The sequence below is a fragment of the Lampris incognitus genome, chromosome 8, assembly GCF_029633865.1.
Source record: "Lampris incognitus isolate fLamInc1 chromosome 8, fLamInc1.hap2, whole genome shotgun sequence".
NCBI classification, from domain to species: domain Eukaryota; kingdom Metazoa; phylum Chordata; class Actinopteri; order Lampriformes; family Lampridae; genus Lampris; species Lampris incognitus.
The window spans coordinates 36,613,773-36,636,936 of NC_079218.1; the positions used below are offsets into that span (position 1 = coordinate 36,613,773).

A 23,164-nucleotide genomic window follows, 5' to 3' on the forward strand; every position below is an offset into this window, starting at 1 on the left:
CCTTTGTTTCTTAAGGCCTTGCTTTATCCCAGCCTGTCTCTGCTGTCCTGTTCCTGCTCTCCCCGGGACAAGTTAGCAATAAATTAAAACTTATGAGGTGCAAAAACATATCTCTAAAAATGAAATAAAGCAGTGGTGGACAGATATAAAGTGGCTTAAAGTGACATGTGAGTAAACATTGCACGTGCCCAATGGTGGCAGCACACCAGTCTCATCGGACTGAGGAGATGTCTGAGTTCATTAGTGCCACAGCTTTTATCATGCTCTTTCCACTTTCTCGCTCCATCACATTCATCCACAAATTTCAAGCATCACCACCACTTCGCTTTCCATCACTTCTGCTTTCCCACACTGTCAATCTCTCATGCTGTCAAATCTCTACGTCTCTTTCACCAATTCTGTGCTTCATCACAGCTAACCAATCACCTTTCTCCTCGCCCTTCACAAACTAATCAGCCGTTGCATGCCGAAATTTAAAGGTCGTCGCTAGTCTGTCATTCTCCATTTGCAGAACCCTACGCAGTGCAACCCACCTCCGCCCCTACCACCGCCTAAATAAAGCCTTCATTTGAAAGAAGAAAGCCGCTTTATTTTTTGTCAGTGTACAGGTTACAATGAAATGTGTTCTCTGCATTTAACCCATCTTATTGTATAGTAGCAGTGGGCAGCTGCAGCGCCGGAGGACCAACTCCAGTTCTTCTTCCCATTGCCTTGGTCAGGGGTACAGACAGGAGTATTAACCCTAACATGCATGCCTTTTTGATGGTGGGAGGAAACCGGAGCACCCGGAGGAAACCCACGCAGACACCGGGAGAACATGCAAACTCCACACAGAAAGGACCTGGGATGGCCTGGGGTTCAAACCCAGGACCTTCTTGCTGTGAGGCAACAGTGCCATCCAGGCTATCCACCTACAGAGTCTCAACCACCACCAGCATCTAGACTCAATTTGAATTCTCCTTACTGAACTGGCCAACACCAGGTCTAAAACCTTGAGTACTCCAAATTGGCATTGGCAGTGAAAAATGTATCATTACTACACTCCCTTCAGCAAACATTAAAGTACCTACAGTAGCCCAGGTCTGCTGTTTTAACTTCAAACTGCTTTCTACTACAGTTGAGCTCAGACCAAGTTTGCTCAAGCTACATCTAGTTTCACAGTGGCCAATCAAAGCGAAAAGGGCTGACAGAAGTACAGCAGCATGCTGGATTTAGTTTAGGTATTTCACTGCCATTTCTAAATTGGGTAGGGCTCAGTAGAGCTCAGAGCCGTTCTCTGATGTTGATGGTGCTTTCGAAACAAGTAAGTTTGGCCAATTTGGATCTTGGATCTGGCAACAAGATGTGAAATGGTTAAATGTGAACCATAAAGGGTCCAGAGCAGAAGAAGAGAAGGAGAGGAGAGAAGCAGGAAGACTGGGTTACCTGCTTAACAATGAAGTGTGTGTGTGTGTGTGTGTGTGTGTGTGTGTGTGTGTGTGTGTGTGTGTACGAATATTCTAAATTTGTTTATATAATCGAATTGTAAAAAAAAAATCGACATTTGATTGTGAAAATTAATATTAGACTAAAAAACAAAAAGCAGCACTAATGGCTGTCTGCCTCGCAAGTTCTCGCGTGGGCCTGGACCATTGCACTGAATGACAGACAGGAGTCACAGCAGACTTTGATTTACATTGATTGAAAATGAAATGTAGGTCAAGCTGAAATGAGAGTATAATTCAACAACAACCATGTGGTAAAGATGGCAGAGAGTTCACAACCCAACTCGGCCACAGAGAGGGTGATCTGCACTCTGAGCAATCTAAAAAGCCCCGTTTGGAAATACTTCGGATTTTGGTCATCCATCAATTATCCAAACCGCTTATCCTGCTCTCAGGGTCGCGGGGATGCTGGAGCCTATCCCAGCAGTCACTGGGCGGCAGGCAGGGAGACACCATGGACAGGCTGCCAGGCCATCACAGCCCCCCCTCCCACACACTAACACACACACCCCTAGGGACAATTTAGTAAGGCCGATTCACCTGACCTACATGTCTTTGGACAGTACATGGCAAAATACTATAATTGTTTATTTGAACCGGTATGAATGTTACCTAACCTGTATAAAAATTAGGCTATCAAATAACATCAATTATGAATCATTCATATGATCTCGATTTAGTGTTACCTTGAGAGAGAGAGACTGATAGAGAGAATGATAGAGAAAGACAATGAGAAAGAATGAGAGAGAGCGAGAGAGTCTTTAAATCAAGTTTTACGTATAGGACATTATTTTATGTGTTTATTTTGTAGTGTGTAGGTATGTAGATCTTTTAAAAGACATGTTTACATTGAAATAAATATACCTATACAAGTAGTTATGCATCTCTCCTTGTATTGGTTTGCCCTCTTATGGACACAATGCACAAAAATAGATATCCAAACGGTTCAAACCTATTTTGGGTTTTTTTTTTCTTTTTAAGGAATAATGGAATGTTATTTTTGGTCAGTTTTGACGGCCCTATTGTGTCTTACATGGTCCTACGATCGGCTGTTACCCTACAAACAGGCATTCCAATACCATGACCTGGAATACAATCAAAAACAGGAAAAAGGTAGGACAATGGTGCCCTTCCATCACACATAAATGGGAATTATGTGGTCAAGAACCTCAGACAAATCTTATCCCTGGAAAATGCTGTGGGATGGGTAGTTATACACTGGATAATGACTACAAGTCAGTCCAGATGGTCTGCCACAGTGACTGGAGCTGTGTCATGTCATGGTGTTTACATGTTTACAACATTCCATAAATGCAAAATGCATGGGGAGGGAGGGAGGGAGAGACAGAGAAAGACAGACAGACAGAGAGAGAGAGAGAGAGAGAGAGAGAGAGAGAGAGAGAGAGAGAGAGAGAGAGAGAGAGAGAGAGAGAGAGAGAGAGAGAGAGAGAGAGAGAGAGAGAGAGAGAGAGAGAGAGAGAGAGAGAGAGAGAGAGAGAGAGAGAGAGAGAGAGAGAGAGAGAGAGAGAGTTCAAAGACTTGATCTACCTTCTTTTTATTTCTTCCCCCTAACAGTCACACACACATACACACACACACACACACACACACACACACACACACACACACACACACACACACACACACACACTTTCTCTACACATAGTACAGTACATCCACCAACACAATTTACTATGCATCGTGTGATCCAGCACTCTGCCTAACTTTCCTTCTGAGAGACATATTTACTTTCAAGTTGAGCATCGCAGGATGCTCAACAACGACTTAATGAGTCCTTGTTCAAACTCTACACATGACATACACTGAGAGCCGTGTACAGTAAATCGTACTAACAGCTGTTGACTTCCATGTGATGATGGCGATAAGTCAGGTGGATTCATTTCCATCAGTTGTAAGTTATCTAAATGCCATCTGACAGGCGTTAGAGGCAGCAGGCAGGATAAACATCTGAAACCTCCAGCACGGCACCAAAATTTAGACCGCACCCATCCCGTCCCACCCCACCCCCCTCCACAGTAGTGTGCATGCAGGATTCCCAGAAGGCCTTGGTCTAAGATAGTCATCTCGCCCTCTCTCTAATTGGCCAGAGGTGGTGAGTTCAGACCAATCCAGACATGCAATTGGCTGAGAGCAGGAATGTAAATAGCTGGCATTCTCTCAGCTGTGGGACGCAGGCAGGAAACTGTGGCTCTTGAATTTTAATAGATGCTGCTCTCTTCCCCTCTCATCCACACCCTGTTAACTTGTTTTTTTTTCTTCTTCTTCCCTCTCTCCCTTTGCTGCCCCTAACTTTAAAAGGGGAGTTTAAGGAATTTGAGAAGCCAATCCCCGTATTACTGGTCACACCTTCCCTTAGGAAACACAAAAAGCTGTACAGTACCTAAGCATTTTAGAGACATTGAGAGAAGCTGGAACTAGCCTCATCTTAGCATTTGCCAGCAAGTCACTGTATGAAAACACATATTTCATATTATTTTAGTCGAGCCGAGTATATAGTGGCCCGATGGCCCACTAGTATCAATAAAAAAAGAAATGGAAATGCTCCAGAGGACTTATTGGTAATTTTCACTAGAGATAACTTTGTATTGACAAATGTTCCCTTAGAGACGTGGCTTAACAAAATTATTGAATAGTGATTATTGGAACGGACTTCTAACAATGACCTTCCCTTTCATCCTTGGTTCTTTATCTTTGGTCTTTTACCTTCTTTCTCAATTCACCAGCTCACTCCTTCCCTTGCCAACACACTCCCACACACTTCTATATTAGTCTATTTACTTTTCTACGCATGGCCTTACCAAATATTTATTTTCTACCCCTCTCTCCTTCCCTTCCTTCCACACTACCAGGCCCCCCACACCCCAACACCCATTTTCCTGTAGTAAACCATTCCATTCATCTCTTAAAATAGAAGATGTACAGATAAGGTGTGTGTATAAATGTGTGTGTGGGTCAGATAAGGACTCGCCGAGAAGGACAATGCACCATCATGCATCAAACGCACAGAGTTGTATGATATTTATGTGGTTGCAGCCACATTGTGTCGGGGGGGGGGGGTACCTCCAAGAGTTGTGTCGCAGTCGGTCGGCTCTCCGGGTTTTTATCCAACGCTTTCTTCAGGAAATCATTAAAGTCCCGTGACCTAAAGTGAATACAGGGAAAAGACATTAATCAAAACAAAGAGGGCGGGAAGATATTCCTTAGATAATGTCAGGGCACGGAAAATAAAGGGCAGGACTGTTTCCAGGAATGTGAGGTTGCTCCAGTTGGCTGACCAGCTCCTTGAGGTTATTAATAGTTTTAAAGCACAGCCATATTACTTTATAATAAAGCTTTCAGCACCCTTGATGAGTGAGCACTGTATGCAGCACCAGGCACTGATATTTCCACCTTATCCACTGTGCTATACGTTCTGCAGAGGAATGCAACGCTTACAAATCAAAGTGAGCGAATAAGCCACTTAAAAAGCATTAAGTTGGCAAAAGCATTGTCTTCACTGAGTTATGATTATAGGCCTGGAACAGCCAAAATGGAATATGGCTGTAGAAGAGAAACTGAGATATAGCATCTAGTTTCCAACTGATGTGTGTGGGGATGTAAAAGTGTTCTACACGCCTCAAACGAACTAGTTTCCATGACTCATCATCCCGACCACACTGGGCAGCAAAGTCATCCATCCAATATCAAAGCCGCTTATCCCAATCAGGGTCACGGGATGCTGGAGCCTATCCCAGCAGTCATTGGGCGGCAGGTGGGGAGACACTCTGTACAGGCCGCCTGTCCATCACAAGGCCGACACACACACACACACACACACACACACACACACACACACACACACACACACACACACACACACACACACACACACACACACACACACACACACACACACACACACACACACACATTCACACCTAGGGACAGTTTACCATGGCCAATTCACCTGACCAACATGTCTTTGAACTGTGGGAGGAAACCGGAGCACCCAGAGGAAACCTAGGGCTGGGTAGTGGCGAGGACCTCACGATACTATGATGACCCATGTATCATGATACATGGGTCACGACACAATTGTATCACGATACATCGCGATACGAAACATATTGCGATACATTGCAATGCTCTACACAAGTTACTGAAAATTTAAAAAATATAGCTGAAAATACAACTTGTGTACCACCTGAGCAATCTAATATTTATATCACAATATCACATTATATTTTGATAACTCAGCGGACAAATTGAGTCAAAACTATTTAATTCAAAATTTCTATCCCAATTTATTAGAATGGTATCTCTGCATTGCACAGTGCACACTGTGTCACTGAACATCCTGAACTGAAATGTAGATGCCATAACATCATGGTGGGACGTAATCGTAACATACAATTCGGTGGCTCTTGATGGCCATCTGTCACACGTCAGCGCCATTCTCTGCAGAGGTAAGAGATGTTCTTTTTTTTCTCTAAATTTATTTCTGATTTTTCAATTTTTCTCCCAATTTAGTGGCCAATCGCTCCCTATTCTAATTCAAACACCAACCCTCGTACTGCATGCGTTCGCCAACTGCATCTCTCCGGCCGGTAGTCTCGAAGGAAGGTGACTCCAGGCCGAACCACTGCTTTTTCCGACACACACAGACACACATTCATGTGACGAACACAAGCCGACTCTGCCCCCCTCCCGAAGACAGCGTTGCCAATTATTGCTGCTTTATCGAATCCGGCCATAGTCAGGTCTGACGAGACCGGGGCGTGAACCCCAGTCCCCAGTGGGCAACTGCATCGACACAAAGCCGCTACACTACCACGGACCCTGAGGTAAGAGATGTTTTAACAGTTTTCTTCACCTCTTCGTAAAGCCTGGGCACTGCTATAACCATCATGTGTCAGTGAGTTGGGATCACATAGCGCGGCTCCATAGTGTTTAACATATGTTTGAAGCCGGGGTTTTCAACTACGCTATAAGAGCACAAATCTTTACAAATAAAAAGCCCCACCGACTCTGTAATCTTCTGTGCATGAGCTGAGGTGGATGGAAACTTGTAGGTGTTACTATCCAGTGTAGTTTGCCTTGGGTCCACAGGTTCTGGATGAGGTTACTGCAGTGCTATTTTATCTGCGTGGTGTTCTTAAGTGAGATCGTAAGTTGGTTGTGTTCCCTGAATATTTCATCGTAGTACGACAAAGCTTGCAAACAGCACCAGTTTTATCCAAATCGTTACTCCCTGTTTTGTCTTTGAAACCCAAGTGCACCCAAACGTCAGCTTTGAAAGACAAAGGCGCTGCTCTAATATTTTCCCACCATGCTTGCCTCTGAAATAGTGCCAGGAAGCAACTAGCCTACTACTAGCCCACAGAGACATCTACAGGAACGGAGGTCGTAGGCTATTTGATCACAGGAATTTGAGGGATATTTAAACACATTTTAAATGTTTAATACATGAATAATTTTTGAATGTATCGATACGGCCCTGTGATGGCCTGGCGACCTGTCCAGGGTGTCCCCCCACCTGCCGCCCAATGACTGCTGCAATAGGCTCCAGCATCCCCGCGACCCTGAGAGCAGGATAAGCGGTTAAGATAATGGATGGATGGATGGATACAAAGGGCTGTAAAATCAATAAAATATTGTGGAAAAAAATATTGCAATACTGAGCTGTATTGATTTTTTTTTTCACTTCCCAAAGGAAATCCATGCAGACATGGGGAGAACATGCAAACTCCACACAGAGGACGACCCGGGACGACTCCCAAGGTCGGACTACCCCCAGGGCTCGAACCCAGGACCTTCTTGCTGTGAGGTGACTGTGCTAACCACTGCACCACCGTGCCGCCCGCAGCAAAGTCAATCATACCTAAAGTCAAAGATGGGATGAGAATCTGTCAAACCTTAGAGAGGGGTGAAATTATAAAAAGGAAGTCTTTGTAATCACGCCACAAACAGTAGAGTTTGTTCATGAAGCTGTTAATGGCGAATGGTGAGCAGTCAACATAGTTGCTTAAGGAATTGTGTGACGAATGAACAGATAGAATTTGCAGGCCATTTGAGACCTCACCCATTTTCACACCTGGCCAATCAATGCAGAAAGTGGGCATAGATTAGAAATGCTGGTTTGGCAAAGTTACAATAAATTCAGGTGCAGATCCCCCTACCAATCTGACCATCAGATAACGCTGTAAAACTACTTTCCGCGTTCGGAAAAGCTCTTCCGTGCAAGTATACAGCAGCCCTTAACATTTGATCATTTCTTAAAAAGGACTTACAAAGTAAAATCATGACAAAGCTATGACCATGTGCTGAATGCACCTGTAAAATTCCACCCTGAAATCAACGAGAAATGGATTATCCTATACTATACTATTATACTTCCAATGATTCAAATTCCAAGGTTTTAATCCCCACCCTGCCCCCACCTGCTCCCTTGACAATACAGCCAGGTTCTTTGACCTGAACTGTGCCTTCAGTCTGATATTGGCCACATTTTAAACACAGCTCTCACCATTTGTTTGGCTGGTCAAGGGTAGGGGGCTCTGACTTGGCTATCTTCAGCAGGACCCTCATGGGGTTGAGCTCATGGTGCGGAGGCTCAATCTGGGCCAGCTCGATCAGGGTGATCCCCAGAGACCAGAGATCGGCCTTGTAGTCGTACGGGGCATCCTTCATTGTCTCACACATCACCACCTCAGGAGCCATCCTAGACACCCAGGCGTACACATGCATGTATGTGTGTGCGCACGCACGCACGCACGCACGCACGCACGCACGCACGCACGCACGCACGCACGCACGCACGCACGCACACACACACACACACACACACACACACACACACACACACACACACACACACACACAAATCAGAAGGTTCAGCTTTTAGGCAGAGGAGTTCATAATGATCAGGTTGAGAGCAGTAAAAGTATAGGTGCAGCCCTTTAAAAATCAAGTCTGCACCATCAAGCCTGTGTGACAGCAACCATCTGCCATGTTGGCGTTTCCTTGGGCATAACAGTCTCCCTCTCCATGGGGTCCCTGTTATGCAGAGGAACTTCTTATTCAGGCAGAATGGGTGAGTATCACCTTCATATGTGAAATATAATGTACACTGAGTCCTAATTAAAATGGTTTTAAATAAATACAGATATGATAAAATAAGAAGGCACACAATTGTTGGATGACAATATCAGAGCATAGTAAAGCATCATAAACCTTTTAAAAAAAGAAAAAAGTAGAATGCTAACAATAAAAAGTGAAACAAAACCAAAACAAATCAGAATTTGTTTCATTATGGGCCACAGACAGCACAGCCCATGTAGCCAGAGGCCTAACAAAAAATGTGGTGTAGAGAGTTAAAACACAGTGCAACACTGTTTTTCAACAGTGTTGAAAACAAAAAAAATCTAATTTTGTTGCAATTAGTGGGTGCCACCATTCCCCCTAATTGATCTGATCTAAATAACTAAGGTTATTCAGGCATTTGGAGAGAAATCTCTTGTAAATCAAATAAATCAAATTCAAAACCCCGCAAAATTATTATAATCGCAAAAGTTGTGCCCAGGTGTATAAAACTGTGATAGCTCAGAAAATGAATGTGAATTATTGTGTTCTTGGCCCCAATAGAGACCAAGACCAATCACACAACACATGAATAACGTGAAAAAATAATAATGTTCCAAAGGCTTCAATGACAACAATGGGAAAACTTTGAAAAATAGCTTTCAAAAGAAATATTCTAACTATGAAGCGAAAGTTGCCTCAAGATGGCTTTGCAGTTTATGGTGTTTGTCCTATCTCAGTTTTCAAACAGTTTTATATCTTATCTGATAACAGCTTGTGACAAGCTGATGACTAATGCAAACTGAGTTTTCCACACTCGTTACTATTTACATCATGTCAACACTGAGCACACTTCTCACTCAAGTGAGCTCATGTTTGCTGATAATTTGCAAAGTAGTTGTTTTCATATCACAAAGGCACTCAATCTGAGTGTCTGGATTTACTTAAGAAGTGACATGTTAATCAATGATTTACTCCTGCATCTTAAATAACTTTCCTGATCAGCGCAAACAAATACTCTTTGAAGTTGAAACTATTTGGTATTGTGCAACGAAAGGGCTGCGTTAAGTTTTTTTTTTTTTTTTTTTTTATGTACTGTGAGGGTTTTCCTGGCTGATTTGATAATGTGCTCTGGTCAATGGTTAACTGTGCCCAGCCACATTGATGGAAGAACGAGAGCAATGAAACAAGGGTCAGGGCCACACCAATGTGGCCTTTAAGCCAGCTCTTTAAATTGTGTATGTGTGGGGTAAACTACGGGGAGCTGTGCACATTGGCAGCAGTAGGTATATTCTTCTTTTTTTTTCTCCCCAATTGTATCTGGCCAATTACCCCACTCTTCAGAGCCTTCCCAGTCACTGCTCCACCCCCTCTGCCGATCCGGGGAGGGCTGCAGACTACCACATGCCTCCTCTGATACATGTGGCGTTGCCAGCCGCTTCTTTTCACCTGACAGTGAGGAGTTTCACCAGGGGGACGTAGCACGCGGGAGGATCATGCTACTCCCCCCAGTTCTCCCTCCCCCTGAACAGGCGTCCCCACCAACCAGAGGCACTAGTGCAGCGACCAGAACACATACCCAATATCCGGCTTCCCACACGCAGACACAGCCAATTGGGTCTTTAGGGATGCCCAAACAAGCCGAAGGTAACACAGGGATTCGAACTGGTGATCCCCCATGTTGGTAGGCAATGGAATAGACCGCCATGCCACTCGGACACCCCAGTTGGTATATTCTTTAACAGCATTTGTATTGCATCTATTGTTAACAAGCCCCAATCTGAGTAAGAGTTTTCATTAGCTGGTGTTGTCATGTGCCCTGTGCATACCCACCAGTATGGTGTTCCAATGAAAGAATCTCTTCGTTGTAGAGTTTTGTTGTTTTTCGCAGACACTCCAAAATCAGCTACAGGGAAAAAGAGAGACTGGATAAGAACATGCTTGGGAAAGTTCAAAGACATTCCACAGATATTTCTTCCTGAGACAGAATGATTGACAACAGTTTACAATCCCTCTTCCTCATCTTTCTTCTCTAATGGTGTGGAGAGAGATCACTTTAACACGTAAAGCTGTCATGACACCATGGGCAGAGACATAGAGAGAGCGATGCAAAGTCAACTTGTTGAATTTATGACTTAAACCCTGTATTCCCAAACAAGCTGTCCTGGTTCCCCAGTGTGAACCTGGGCATATAGGGATGTTTCTGTTTTTTTTTTAATTTGGCTGAACACCCCTCTCTGTCATAACAGAGATAGTGCCAGCCCTTAAGTGTTTGGAAGAACCCTTGAATGTGACTCATTCTTCAGACTTCACATCAGCTGTTTCAAACAAAACCCAGCATGGTCATTTAAATGAGGGAGCTTAGTGACCGTCAGGGTAGTTTTGATGTACTAGGATCCAAATGTCTTCCCGGTCAAACATCTAGCACTAATTCGGTCTCCTGCAGGCTGGGCCTTTGCAAAAACAAAACTGTATTGAAAAGGCAAACTTTATAATCAGGAATCAGGAACATTTATTTGTCATTTCTTTCCATGTACCTGTGCACATGAAATGAAACTAAATATTGTTTTCCCCAGCCCACAGGAGTGCAACACAAAGATAAAAATGCATCCAAACTACAAGAACACAAATAACCCGACTACAAAAAAAACTCCAAAACACATATATCCAACATATCCACAAAAAAAAAATCACTGTCCAAGAGAGTGAATGCCAGGATGACTGTCGGAACTGCCGGTCTGCATGGGCTAGCAGTTAGCTTAGCCTGCCCCTAACTAATGCCCCATATTCGACCTGGAGTTCAAGGGGCAATACCCAATGCCCTTACTGTCACTGATAGTGAGAGTATGACTGGTGTAGGACTAATATGAAGGAGAATCATTCACCCTACAGAGAACATGACAAGACTTCACATTTTGATGCAGAGATTTTTAAGTCCACACACATGATGGACAGTAACACACAAGGTAATTTTCCGGGGCAAGCTGACAGGACAACATTGCCAGGGACAAGAAACGTTTGACCCCAAGGTGAGAAGTACATTTACGAAGTACAAATTTCTATAAAATATTCACAATAGTTAATTGCTAGAAAATGGTTTCTTTGTAATTAATGCAACAATACATGAGGGAGATTCTTCTGCAACAAAAGGTCACCGTGTTTAGCATTACTTTCTAATGCTTGCTCAAGGAAGCAGCAAGAACAAAAAGTTCTGCAAAGTAGCTTCATTTCCATGTGTTTGACCAAAGATGCATTCCCATATCGTGTAAACATCCTGCACTACATTTAGGCTGGCGGCCTCACGATGCACCTGGACATCTGGCATGAAATCAGAGGACCATCAAGGTCTTTTCAGAGAGAAATGCAAAAGAGGCCATAGGTTATGTACCGACTGTAATCCCAAAAGCCTTCAATTACAGTGACTTTCTTAAACAGCCTAACTGTACTAAACTCACAATTGAGATTTGTTATGTTTCATTCCGAGTAGAAATCTAATCAAACAGAACAAACAGGCTCTTATTTAATTACGTTTAGGAAGTATCCTTCCGGTGTCAGTCATCACATTCCTATAACTGAAGCACAAAGGCCAGAACATTGATACAAGAGATTTTTTTGCTACTGTTCCTGACCATATTTGCCACATTAAAGCAAAAAATATGGTTTTTTTTGAGATGGTTTGTTGAATAAGTTGAACTGATATAAACCAACATTTCAACTTTGAGGATCTTCATAAATCTGATCCCAGGAATCATTTGCAATAAGCTAATTAATTTGGAAAAGTTGAAAAACAAGAATAAAAAGTTGAAAAAAGGAATGAAAGGTTGACAAAAAAAAATGCAACCTGTTATCAGGTCTGTGAATGTTCTCATTCATCCAGGTCATGGTTATCCAAAGGAGTTGAATCAGCAACGGGCGTTGTTAAACATCGGGACACAAAGAGCCACGCATATCAATAGCTCTGACAACGACTACTAGAGGATAAATTCTGAGACTCATCACCAGCCAGTCAGACTAGCTTGGTCTAGCCAGAAAGGCGCGAACTGAGGAAGCCTCTTGGATGAGAGGCGAAACGTCTTCACGGATATATACCTAGTCCAGTTGCACTTGATTCAACTCCTTTGGATAACCTGTTATCAGCATTGCTATTGAATTTGTTGTTGCTATGGCCCGATATGTTGAGCTCAGCTCAGGAACTGTGAACCGCCGCCTTGAAGCAAATCATGTTGTAGTTAGATAACTGTGGGAGCTTTAAATGGCCCAGTGTCATGGCTAAATGAGTTAGGAGAGGCGGCTCCCTGTGTTTAAGTTTCTCTGTGGTGTCTCAGTATGTGAGGCATCAGAAAAGGCTTGGAAAGAGAAGGGGCTGTTCAAAATCAATGAGCACAGTGCCTGGGAAAAAAATAAATTGTGATAAAATGCACAAAAAAGTAGCACTTTTTATGAAGCCAAAATATATTATATACATACTTATAGTACAGTAAAATATGCTCAGTTTAAAGCATGCATTTAAACGTGCAATAAAGAAAAACAATTATTTTGCACTCAAACATTTTTACTTTAAGTAACCCTAATTTATGCCTTTGACACTGAAGAAGATGGAAGATGTACTTTATCAATCCCCGTGGGGAAATTCACCCTTGGCATTTAACCCATTCTAACTGTGTAGCTAGGAGCAGTGGACAGCCTCCGTGTAGCGCCCAGAGACCAGCTACAGTTCTTTTTGCTATGCCTTGGTGAGGGGCACAGACAGGAGTATTAACCCTAACACACACTGTTGTCTTACAGGGAGAGGCTGAGTTCAGTTCCCACCATTTGCTCTGTGTTTGTAAGCTCTCGCTGTGTGAACGTGGGTTGACATGCTAAAGACATGAATTTTAAGTTATTTTGGATTTTGAGACTCTGAACTGGCCATAGATTTACACTTGTGTGTGTGTGTGTGTGTGTGTGTGTGTGTGTGTGTGTGTGTGTGTGTGTGTGTGTGTGTGTGTGTGTGTGTGTGTGTGTGTGTGTGTGTGTGTGTGTGTTCCACTAAGATGGGCTGCAGGTTTGTCCATGACGTCTGCCTGCCCACTAGGTTAGACTTCGGCCCTTTTACGTTTGGAGTCGGATTAAGCAGGTAAAGACAATGAATGAAGTTATGTGTAAACCTGTTTCACTTTAGAGATCACAAACTTACTATTTTGGGATTTCACTTATTTATACTGCATTCACTGTAAGGACCTTTCCCCCTAACAGTCAATTTAAAAAAACCTACATAAACAAGATAATCCTCTCCCTTCTATACTCACGTACTGTATCTATTAAAGCCCAACATAGTGTTAACATGCCTAGTGAGCTATGCTTTTGAAATTTTTGAAATAAATTATACTGGTCATTTGGCTAGATCCAAGCCCTTATCCATGCAATGTCAGAAAAGCCGTGAAACCTGCAGAAATCCCTTGATGTGTATAACTAGTGATGTCTATGTTCACCTTTTTTGGCTGGATCAGCCAGCAGGCCAGCCCTACAAATGCAAATGACCCTGACTGACAGGCTACATTAGAGTGACTGACTGAGTGAACATGTTTAGAGTGACTGACTGAGTGAACATGTTCAGAGTTACTCAGTGATCATGTTTAGAGTGACTGAATGAGTGATTGTGTTTAGAGTGACTGAGTGATCATGTTTAGAGTGACTGACTGAGTGAACATGTTTAGAGTGACTGAGTGATCATGTTTAGAGTGACTGAATGAGTGATCAAGTTATACGATTGGGCTGTTGGATCAGGTGACCAACAATGTCACTGGAGTTACACGATTGCTCCGTAAAGTGCGGAGAGGTATGAGGGAGAGTGCGCAGTTAAACCACCCCTAACAATTATGTTGACAAAACACTCACTGGCGAATTCACAAAAGGATTGTGGAGCCTTTGCAACCACTAAATCTTCACAAGTAAGACAAAAAGAAGCCGTGTAATTCTCAGAGCACCCATAAAGGGTGAAATGCACCCCTAACTGTCCTGCAAAGCACATAGAGTCTTGGTGCTCCAGCGCTATTTGCACATATTTAAACTGGGTAATATGCTTACATTTGACACAAAATTGGCCCTTTTCTATGCAAATGAGCCTCACTGCAAAAAAGTCCAATTCACAAACACAGACGCCAGCGCTAATAGCCACATGCAGTTGGAGTGAAAATTATTAGCGTCTTCAGAGAGTTGGTGGTAACTGACGCCAAGACTTTCCAGTGATCATGACAGCAGTGACTGTAGCCAGGCAAAGGCATCCTCATGCCAGGTGTGCTCGTGAGCGGATAGTTCACAGGAGAATATCACTTTTTGATTTAACTGAGACCAAAATCATACAGGTTGCTAGGTCAAACAATTCTTGCGATACTTGATGATATCAAGGAAGACGTTTAGCCTGCCTACTGTGTTCTTGGCGCATCACCACCATTTATACTTTGCCACGTGGACAATTGCAATCAGACACAATACAAGGGCAAATTGCATTCAGCTGCAAAACTTTATGGGTGTGTGTAATATCATTTGTGCAATATCTTTTGTGACTCGGACCTTGAGATGGGGCAGATAGCAGTTGAAAGTAATGCACATTTCAAGATGCCATCAGTGGCCGAGTCTCAGAAAAATGAGACATCCGCAGATAGAAACAGATGAAAAACGAAGAAGGAGTTAACACAGCGGTCGGGAACCTATGGCTCGCGAGCCATATATGGCTCTTCCGGTGACGGCATATGGCTCCCAGACAATTTTGAGTTGAAAATTATTTTTTTTTCAAAAAAATCAGTTTGGAACTGATTTTAAAATACTTGTGATATTTCTTAATAATACTGTGTCATTTTAAAGTAAACAGAAATTAGTTTTGAAGATAAATTTCACGGGTCACGGGTCACCCGTGGGTCGGGTCGGGAACCAATGGCTCGCGAGCATGTCCGGGTCATTGTAAAGGTGAAGAAATCAATTTTATCAGATAGCCAACTAGTTTATCCGCTTCAACCCTTGTAACGGAAAAGATGGCGAAAAGAAAAAAGACGATGATTACCGTGCATTCCAGGCTGCGTGGACAGAGGAATTTGCATTTGTGGAGAGAGCAGGATCTGCGGTATGTCTAATATGCAATGATAAAATTGCATCGATGAAACGGTCAAATATAAAGCGGCACTTCGATACGCACCATGCTTCATTTGCATCGAAATATCCAGCGGGGGACAGCAGGAAAAGGGCATGCGAGGAGCTACAGCGGAGAGTGCAGACGAGTCAGCAGCAACTACGTGTGTGGACCAAGCAAGGTGACGGGAATTCCGCTAGCTTTGCGGGGGCTTTGGCAATAGTAAGGAATGGAAAGTCATTCACAGATGGCGAGTATGCCAAAACATTCATGCTTGATGTGGCCAATGAACTGTTTGATGACTTCCCAAATAAAGACAAGAAAATCAAACGAATAAAAGACATGCCCCTGTCAGCAAGAACTGTGCACGATCGTAGCATCATGATGGCAAATCAAGTCGAGGAAACACAAATTAAGGACATAAACGCCGGGACATACTTTTCTCTCGCGTTAGATGAGTCAACAGACGTTAGCCATCTATCTCAGTGCAGTATCATTGCCAGGTTTGCTGCAGGTGACACACTGCGTGAGGAAAGCTTGGCTGTTTTGCCAATGAAAGGGACAACAAGAGGAGAGGATTTATTCATGTCTTTCATGGAGTTTGCTAAAGAAAAAAAACTACCGATGGATAAACTTATTTCTGTCTGTACTGATGGTGCACCCTGTATGTTGGGGAAGAACAAAGGATTTGTAGCGCTTCTCCGTGAACATGAAAAGAGAGCCATCCTAAGTTTTCATTGCATCCTGCACCAGGAGGCGCTTTGCGCTCAGACGTGTGGCCAGGAGCTTGGCGAGGTGATGTCTCTGGTCATTCGAGTGGTCAACTTTATTGTTGCCCGAGCTTTAAATGATCGCCAGTTTAAAGCTCTGTTAGAAGAAGTTGGGAATCATTATCCCGGTCTGCTTTTACACAGCAACGTGCGTTGGTTGTCAAGGGGGAAGGTGCTCAGCCGTTTTGCAGCTTGCCTGAGTGAAATCCGGACTTTTCTTGAAATGAAAGGCGTCAAGCATCCTGAGCTAGACAACACTGACTGGCTCCTGCAGTTTCACTATCTCGTGGACATAACTGGCCATCTGAACCAGCTCAATGTGAAAATGCAAGGTATTGGAAATACAATCTCATCCCTTCAACAAGCAGTGTTTGCATTTGAAAGCAAGCTGGAAGTCTTTCTCAGGGACATTGAAACAGGTCGTCTTCTGCACTTTGAAAGACTGCAACAATTTAGAGATGCATGCTTAGCAAGTGACTCCACTCAACATCTGGATCTCCAGCAGCTAGCTGGCTTTACGTTCAATCTCCTGCAGTCATTCAAAGCACGTTTTGGAGAATTTCGTGCGCGCACTGGTCTTTTCAAGTTCATCACTCATCCACATGAGTGTGCAGTGGACAAAATCGACCTGACATGCATCCCCGGGGTCTCTATCGGAGACTTTGAGCTGGAAGTTGCTGACCTGAAGGCATCAGACATGTGGATGAGTAAGTTCAAGTCACTTAATGGAGAGTTGGAAAGTCTTGCGCGACAGCGAGCAGAGCTGGCGAGGGAACACAAGTGGACAGAAATTAAAAATCTTCAACCTGAAGACCAGCTGATTCTTAAAACTTGGAACGAGCTTCCTGTGACATACCACACAATGCAGCGTGTGAGTATTGCCGTATTGACCATGTTTGGCTCTACATATGCATGTGAACAGTCTTTCTCGCATATGAGGAACATTAAGACCAACCTACGCTCACGTTTAACTGATGGAAGCCTCAACGCCTGCATGAAGCTCAACCTCACCACGTATGAACCAGACTACAAGGCCATCAGCAAAACCATGCAGCACCAGAAGTCGCATTAAAAGTAAGACATATTTAATTTATTATACGTTAAAAATACTATATGGCTCTCAATGAAATATATTTAGAAATATTTGGCTTTTATGGCTCTCCCAGTCAAAAAGGTTCCCGACCCCTGAGTTAACATATTATTAGCATAGATACAATTACTTTAACAACATCATTGGCACCACTACAGTACATTGCAGATGAACATTTAATATCCAGGAATTCACATTATATACACTACCACTGAATATCCCTGTAACAAACTGGCCACAATTTAGAACATTGGCCATAAATGGTCCAGCCATATACTACTAGGTTTGACCTAGTCTTGTTGTAGTGCCTCAGAGGTGTGTGTAAGTATGTGAGTGTGTATTGTGCATGTGTGTAGCGGTTGATGACCGGTTCATGGTGATTTGTATCAACATAAACGTGAGACAAAAAGATAACAGACCTTCTTTCCAAGGATAACTTTTGATGTGCAATGAGAATGTTTTGTTTATCTGAGAATAAGCTATACAAGCTTTAGTCTAGGGATGGCCTGCTCTGGCTCAATGAAATACGATCAGGCATGAGAATAAAGAGAGATTAGTATGGCATCTTAGAAATTGCCAGACCTCAAAAGTTTAGTCCAAAACCAACCGACAATCCCAAATGTCTGCTGGCACTATGCTTAACCTCTCTGCTAATCTTTTTTCCCACAAATGATACAGTTCAAGAAGAAAGGTGAAATACTTCTAAAACAAAATGAATACAAATATAGTGCTGCACAGGCAGCAAAGGTAGCCTCCAAAAACCTTATTGACCATTCACAGTATATATGTATATCAATTTTGTAATATATTTTTGCCATTTTTTGCTTATTTTGAAAGGGACAGTAAATATTGACAGGAACAAGGGTTAAGAAAATGGGTGGGATGCATCCCCGGTCCTTTACTGAATTTGAACCTGCAACGTCACCGTCACAAATGAGATTGCATGCCATGGGTGCCAAGGTTAAACCACGAGGATGTCTTGTTTTATTTTTAACAGTAAAACTGTGAAATCTCACCCAGTTTGATATCCCCGTCGAGGGTGAGGAGGATGTTCCCTGCCTTCAGGTCTCTGTGGATGATCTTCATGCTGTGGAGGTAGACAAGGGCCTCCAGCATCTGGCGACAGATCACCTTTATCTGAGGCTCCGTCAAGCCGCGGTCCAACTCTACGCAGGAAGAGACACCAGACAATCAGAGAAGATAGTGAACGGGGAAACAGACAGGTGAGAAAAGGGGATAAGTGTGTTCAGTATTATCAAAATATAGTTTAGTGTCACCATGGGGGAAATCCATGTCCACAGTGAGATAGATACACATCAACACAGTAGATAGAAATACATAAATGCACACGGATAAGCCTACCTGGTCATCACCAAACTATAATTCACATATGCACTCAATAACATGTTTTGTCAACTCAAACAGCACTATCACAACAGTTCAACTGATCTCATGTTTATCCATATAACCATTACGGATAGTTTAACCTATTACATCAATTGCCATAGAAATGAGTATGGGAGAAACGGAAGTGATGAAGCATGGGAAAGACACAAAAAGGAAAAAATGGATGACATCAAGAAATACGAGAAGCAGACAATGGGGAATGAGGAAAGAGGAAGAAGAGAGAGCAGGAGAAGGACAGAGACAAAAAAGATGACAAGAAGTGAACAGCAAGAGGAAAGAGTTGGGGGGAAAAAAAAGAGAGTTACAGTTACATGTTTTGTCTACTGCATGACAGCCACAACAACCTCACTTCCTTTTCAAACTCACCGCTACCCATCTTATTCTTCTGGATTGGCTTATAAGCAGATATGGCAGAACAAGCTCACGAAAGACCTTTACAAATACGACATCATTATCAATGGCTCAAACCCAGTTTTACTCATTATCTTTGTTTTCTTGTGGGGTCAGATGCTGACAACAGCAACTTCCCACCTCATTCATTTCTGAATGGATCCCTGTGGTTTGTGTGGACTGCTCAGTAGTGTACTTCAGTACATCCACTAAAACCCTCAGGATGTTAACTTCAAGATTTTGGTCACTGCTAAAAATTAGTCTTATTAACACAAAATGGTCAACCACTTAATTTCATATGGCAGGAATATTGTACATATTTCACATTTCCTATTTAGCATGTGCACACAAACATACAAAGGGTTCAAGAAATTCAAGATTGAATAATTTATTGCCATATCATCTCTACAGTTGGCAATAGTAAACATATAACCATCCAATACACACAAGGAGTGTCCACAAAAACATACTGTTACAGTTATAATTCAGTTAATGCAACCAAACATCCAGAGCCCTTAAAGTGACAAAGTAAAGTGCATGTGCTTAAGGAGACTATACCTGTACGATCAGTGAAGCATTTAGGATGCAGATTGCTGCAGGGTAAGTGCAATTGTGGAAGTGAGAAGTTCTGGTCTAGATACCGTGGAGTCTTTTTACCCAAAGGGAGATAATTGCACAGGGGGTTGACTGGGTGTGAGGAGCCCTTTAAAATTTTAAAACCATTTCCACTGATCACAAATATGGTATAATTCAGAAATGGTAGGGCATTCACAGCCAGTTATTTTTGAAGCTGTGCGCACGACTCTGTCCAACGGGTTTTTCTCGTGGGCTGTAGAATTGACATACCAGACAGCTATAGAGAACATCTGCACACTTTTTATCACAACTCTGTAGAACTGTCACATAACATTTGTGTTAATGTTAAAGACATTGAAGACAGCATAAAAATTACATCAGAAAGCACTGCAGTGTTTAAACGAGGATAGTAAGTATAAAAACCTCTCTGAACCGGGGTGTAGCTAATCTATGTTAAATTGTGTTGATCTAAGTTAGTGTCATTAGACCGATAACCTGAGATCAGACAAAGCTTTATAAGTACAAACTTGCCCTGCTATGTAGAACGTACCCCTGCTGTGTTTGCTTTCTGCCCCTAGAAGGGGTAACAAAGGTATATGAGAAGATAGATCAACCAATGAAATCAATCCAAGGTTGGGGTTGGGGTATTTCTCAGACAGAAACTCCATCATGTCCGTCTCTAGAAAAGAGAAGAGCCAACCAAGAAAATCGGCAAACGTGCCCAATGTGGTCGGTCCTCCAATACACGAATTGTGTGAAGACAAGAAGTTATTACAGTTGTTATATGGATGCATAAGGAAGTCAATATTCCCCACCCCCTGTTGTAAGTAAGTTTGATTAAAAAAACATCATATACATATATGCACACACACACACACACACACACACACACACATATATATATATATATATATATATATATGTGTGTGTGTGTGTGAGCTAATACCTATCTGTAAATTAAAAACTTTTTTTTTTTGGATTTCCACCCCCTTTTTCTCCCCAATTTTACCCGTCCAATTACCCCACTCTTCCAAGCCATCCTGGTCACTCCTCCACCCCCTCTGCTGATCCGGGGAGGGCTGCAGACTACCACATGCCTCCTCCGATACATGTGGAGTCACCAGCTGCTTCTTTCCACCTGACAGTGAGGAGTTTCGCCAGGGGGACATAGCGCATGGGAGGATCACGCTATTCCCCCCAGTTCCCCCTCCCCCCCAAACAGGCTCCCCGAACGACCAGAGGAGGTGCTAGTGCAGTGACCAGGACACATACCCACATCCCACTGCCCACCTGCAGACACGGCCAATTTTGTCTGTAGGGACACCCGACCAAGCCAGAGGTAACACAGGTATTCGAACTAGCGATCCCTGTGTTGGTAGGCCAAAAACGGTTCCTAGTTACACTACCGTTCAAAAGTTTGGGATCACCCAAACAATTTTGTGTTTTCCATGAAAAGCCACACTTATTCACCACCATATGTTGTGAAATGAATAGAAAATAGAGTCAAGACATTGACAAGGTTAGAAATAATGATTTGTATTTGAAATAAGATTTTTTTTACATCAAACTTTGCTTTCGTCAAAGAATCCTCCATTTGCAGCAATTACAGCATTGCAGACCTTTGGCATTCTAGCTGTTAATTTGTTGAGGTAATCTGGAGAAATTGCACCCCACGCTTCCAGAAGCAGCTCCCACAAGTTGGATTGGTTGGATGGGCACTTCTTTGAGCAGATTGAGTTTCTGGAGCATCACATTTGTGGGGTCAATTAAACGCTCAAAATGGCCAGAAAAAGAGAACTTTCATCTGAAACTCGACAGTCTATTCTTGTTCTTAGAAATGAAGGCTATTCCATGCGAGAAATTGCTAAGAAATTGAAGATTTCCTACACCGGTGTGTACTACTCCCTTCAGAGGACAGCACAAACAGGCTCTAACCAGAGTAGAAAAAGAAGTGGGAGGCCACGTTGCACAACTGAGCAAGAAGATAAGTACATTAGAGTCTCTAGTTTGAGAAACAGACGCCTCACAGGTCCCCAACTGGCATCTTCATTAAATAGTACCTGTTAGAGCCTGTTTGTGCTGTCCTCTGAAGGGAGTAGTACACACCGGTGTAGGAAATCTTCAATTTCTTAGCAATTTCTCGCATGGAATAGCCTTCATTTCTAAGAACAAGAATAGACTGTCGAGTTTCAGATGAAAGTTCTCTTTTTCTGGCCATTTTGAGCGTTTAATTGACCCCACAAATGTGATGCTCCAGAAACTCAATCTGCTCAAAGAAGTGCCCGTCCAACCAATCCAACTTGTGGGAGCTGCTTCTGGAAGCGTGGGGTGCAATTTCTCCAGATTACCTCAACAAATTAACAGCTAGAATGCCAAAGGTCTGCAATGCTGTAATTGCTGCAAATGGAGGATTCTTTGACGAAAGCAAAGTTTGATGTAAAAAAAATCTTATTTCAAATACAAATCATTATTTCTAACCTTGTCAATGTCTTGACTCTATTTTCTATTCATTTCACAACATATGGTGGTGAATAAGTGTGACTTTTCATGGAAAACACGAAATTGTTTGGGTGATCCCAAACTTTTGAACGGTACTGTATATGTTTAGAATAATTTATCCCCTCCCCCCACCTGATTATCTGTTATCATATTTTGTTTTCATATTCTATATGATTTTTTTTATCATTCTGTTTCAACACTGACAATTTTACTGATGAAACGTTTATGCACATGAAGTGGACTTGTAACAAGCACTTTGACTTGAGCATGAGAGATGGTTTGAGCGACATAAAGGGATGAGTGGGGGTTGACAGACAGAGCAGATATGAAGGAGAGGGAGCGAGAACAACCTACCTAGCATTGTGGCATCCACAGCACCTCCAGGGCAAAATTCGATCATGATCTGAAGAAAGAGAGCAGGACACAGAGAGCAAGACAGACAGAGAGAGAGAGAGAGAGAGATTACATAACTTTTACCATCTCCTCCCAGGGGAGTTTAGCACATCAACCAGCATGGACAGATCTATTTCCTAGAAGCAGGAGTGACGTACCAACACTGCATTTACACAATATCATGTCAGAGACAATTTCCCCTTATCTTTTCAACCACTTACTGCAATGGTCTTTGGCCTTTTTTGTATCTTTTCTTTTATGGTTGTAAAACAAGTCTAATAATAACGAGAATCTGTTATCTAAAATTTCTCACAAAAGGCCTCGACCGATCCAGTATAATCTTGTCAATCCGCATACTGATTTGGCAAAA

The 23,164-nt window shown here is 42.7% G+C and overlaps 1 protein-coding gene across 1 annotated transcript in view; it reads right to left on the bottom strand.

The window, feature by feature from the left end:
- Positions 1-23,164, bottom strand: part of stk10 (serine/threonine kinase 10) — a 99,665-nt gene that overhangs the window by 31,338 nt on the left and 45,163 nt on the right. Inside the window, exons 3-7 of the mRNA XM_056284548.1 lie at positions 22,756-22,804; positions 18,546-18,695; positions 10,398-10,470; positions 8,011-8,205; positions 4,566-4,647 (exon numbers count right to left, since the gene is read on the bottom strand). Coding sequence (XP_056140523.1) covers positions 4,566-4,647; positions 8,011-8,205; positions 10,398-10,470; positions 18,546-18,695; positions 22,756-22,804 — 549 coding nt within the window. The remainder of the gene's footprint in view (positions 1-4,565; positions 4,648-8,010; positions 8,206-10,397; positions 10,471-18,545; positions 18,696-22,755; positions 22,805-23,164) is intronic.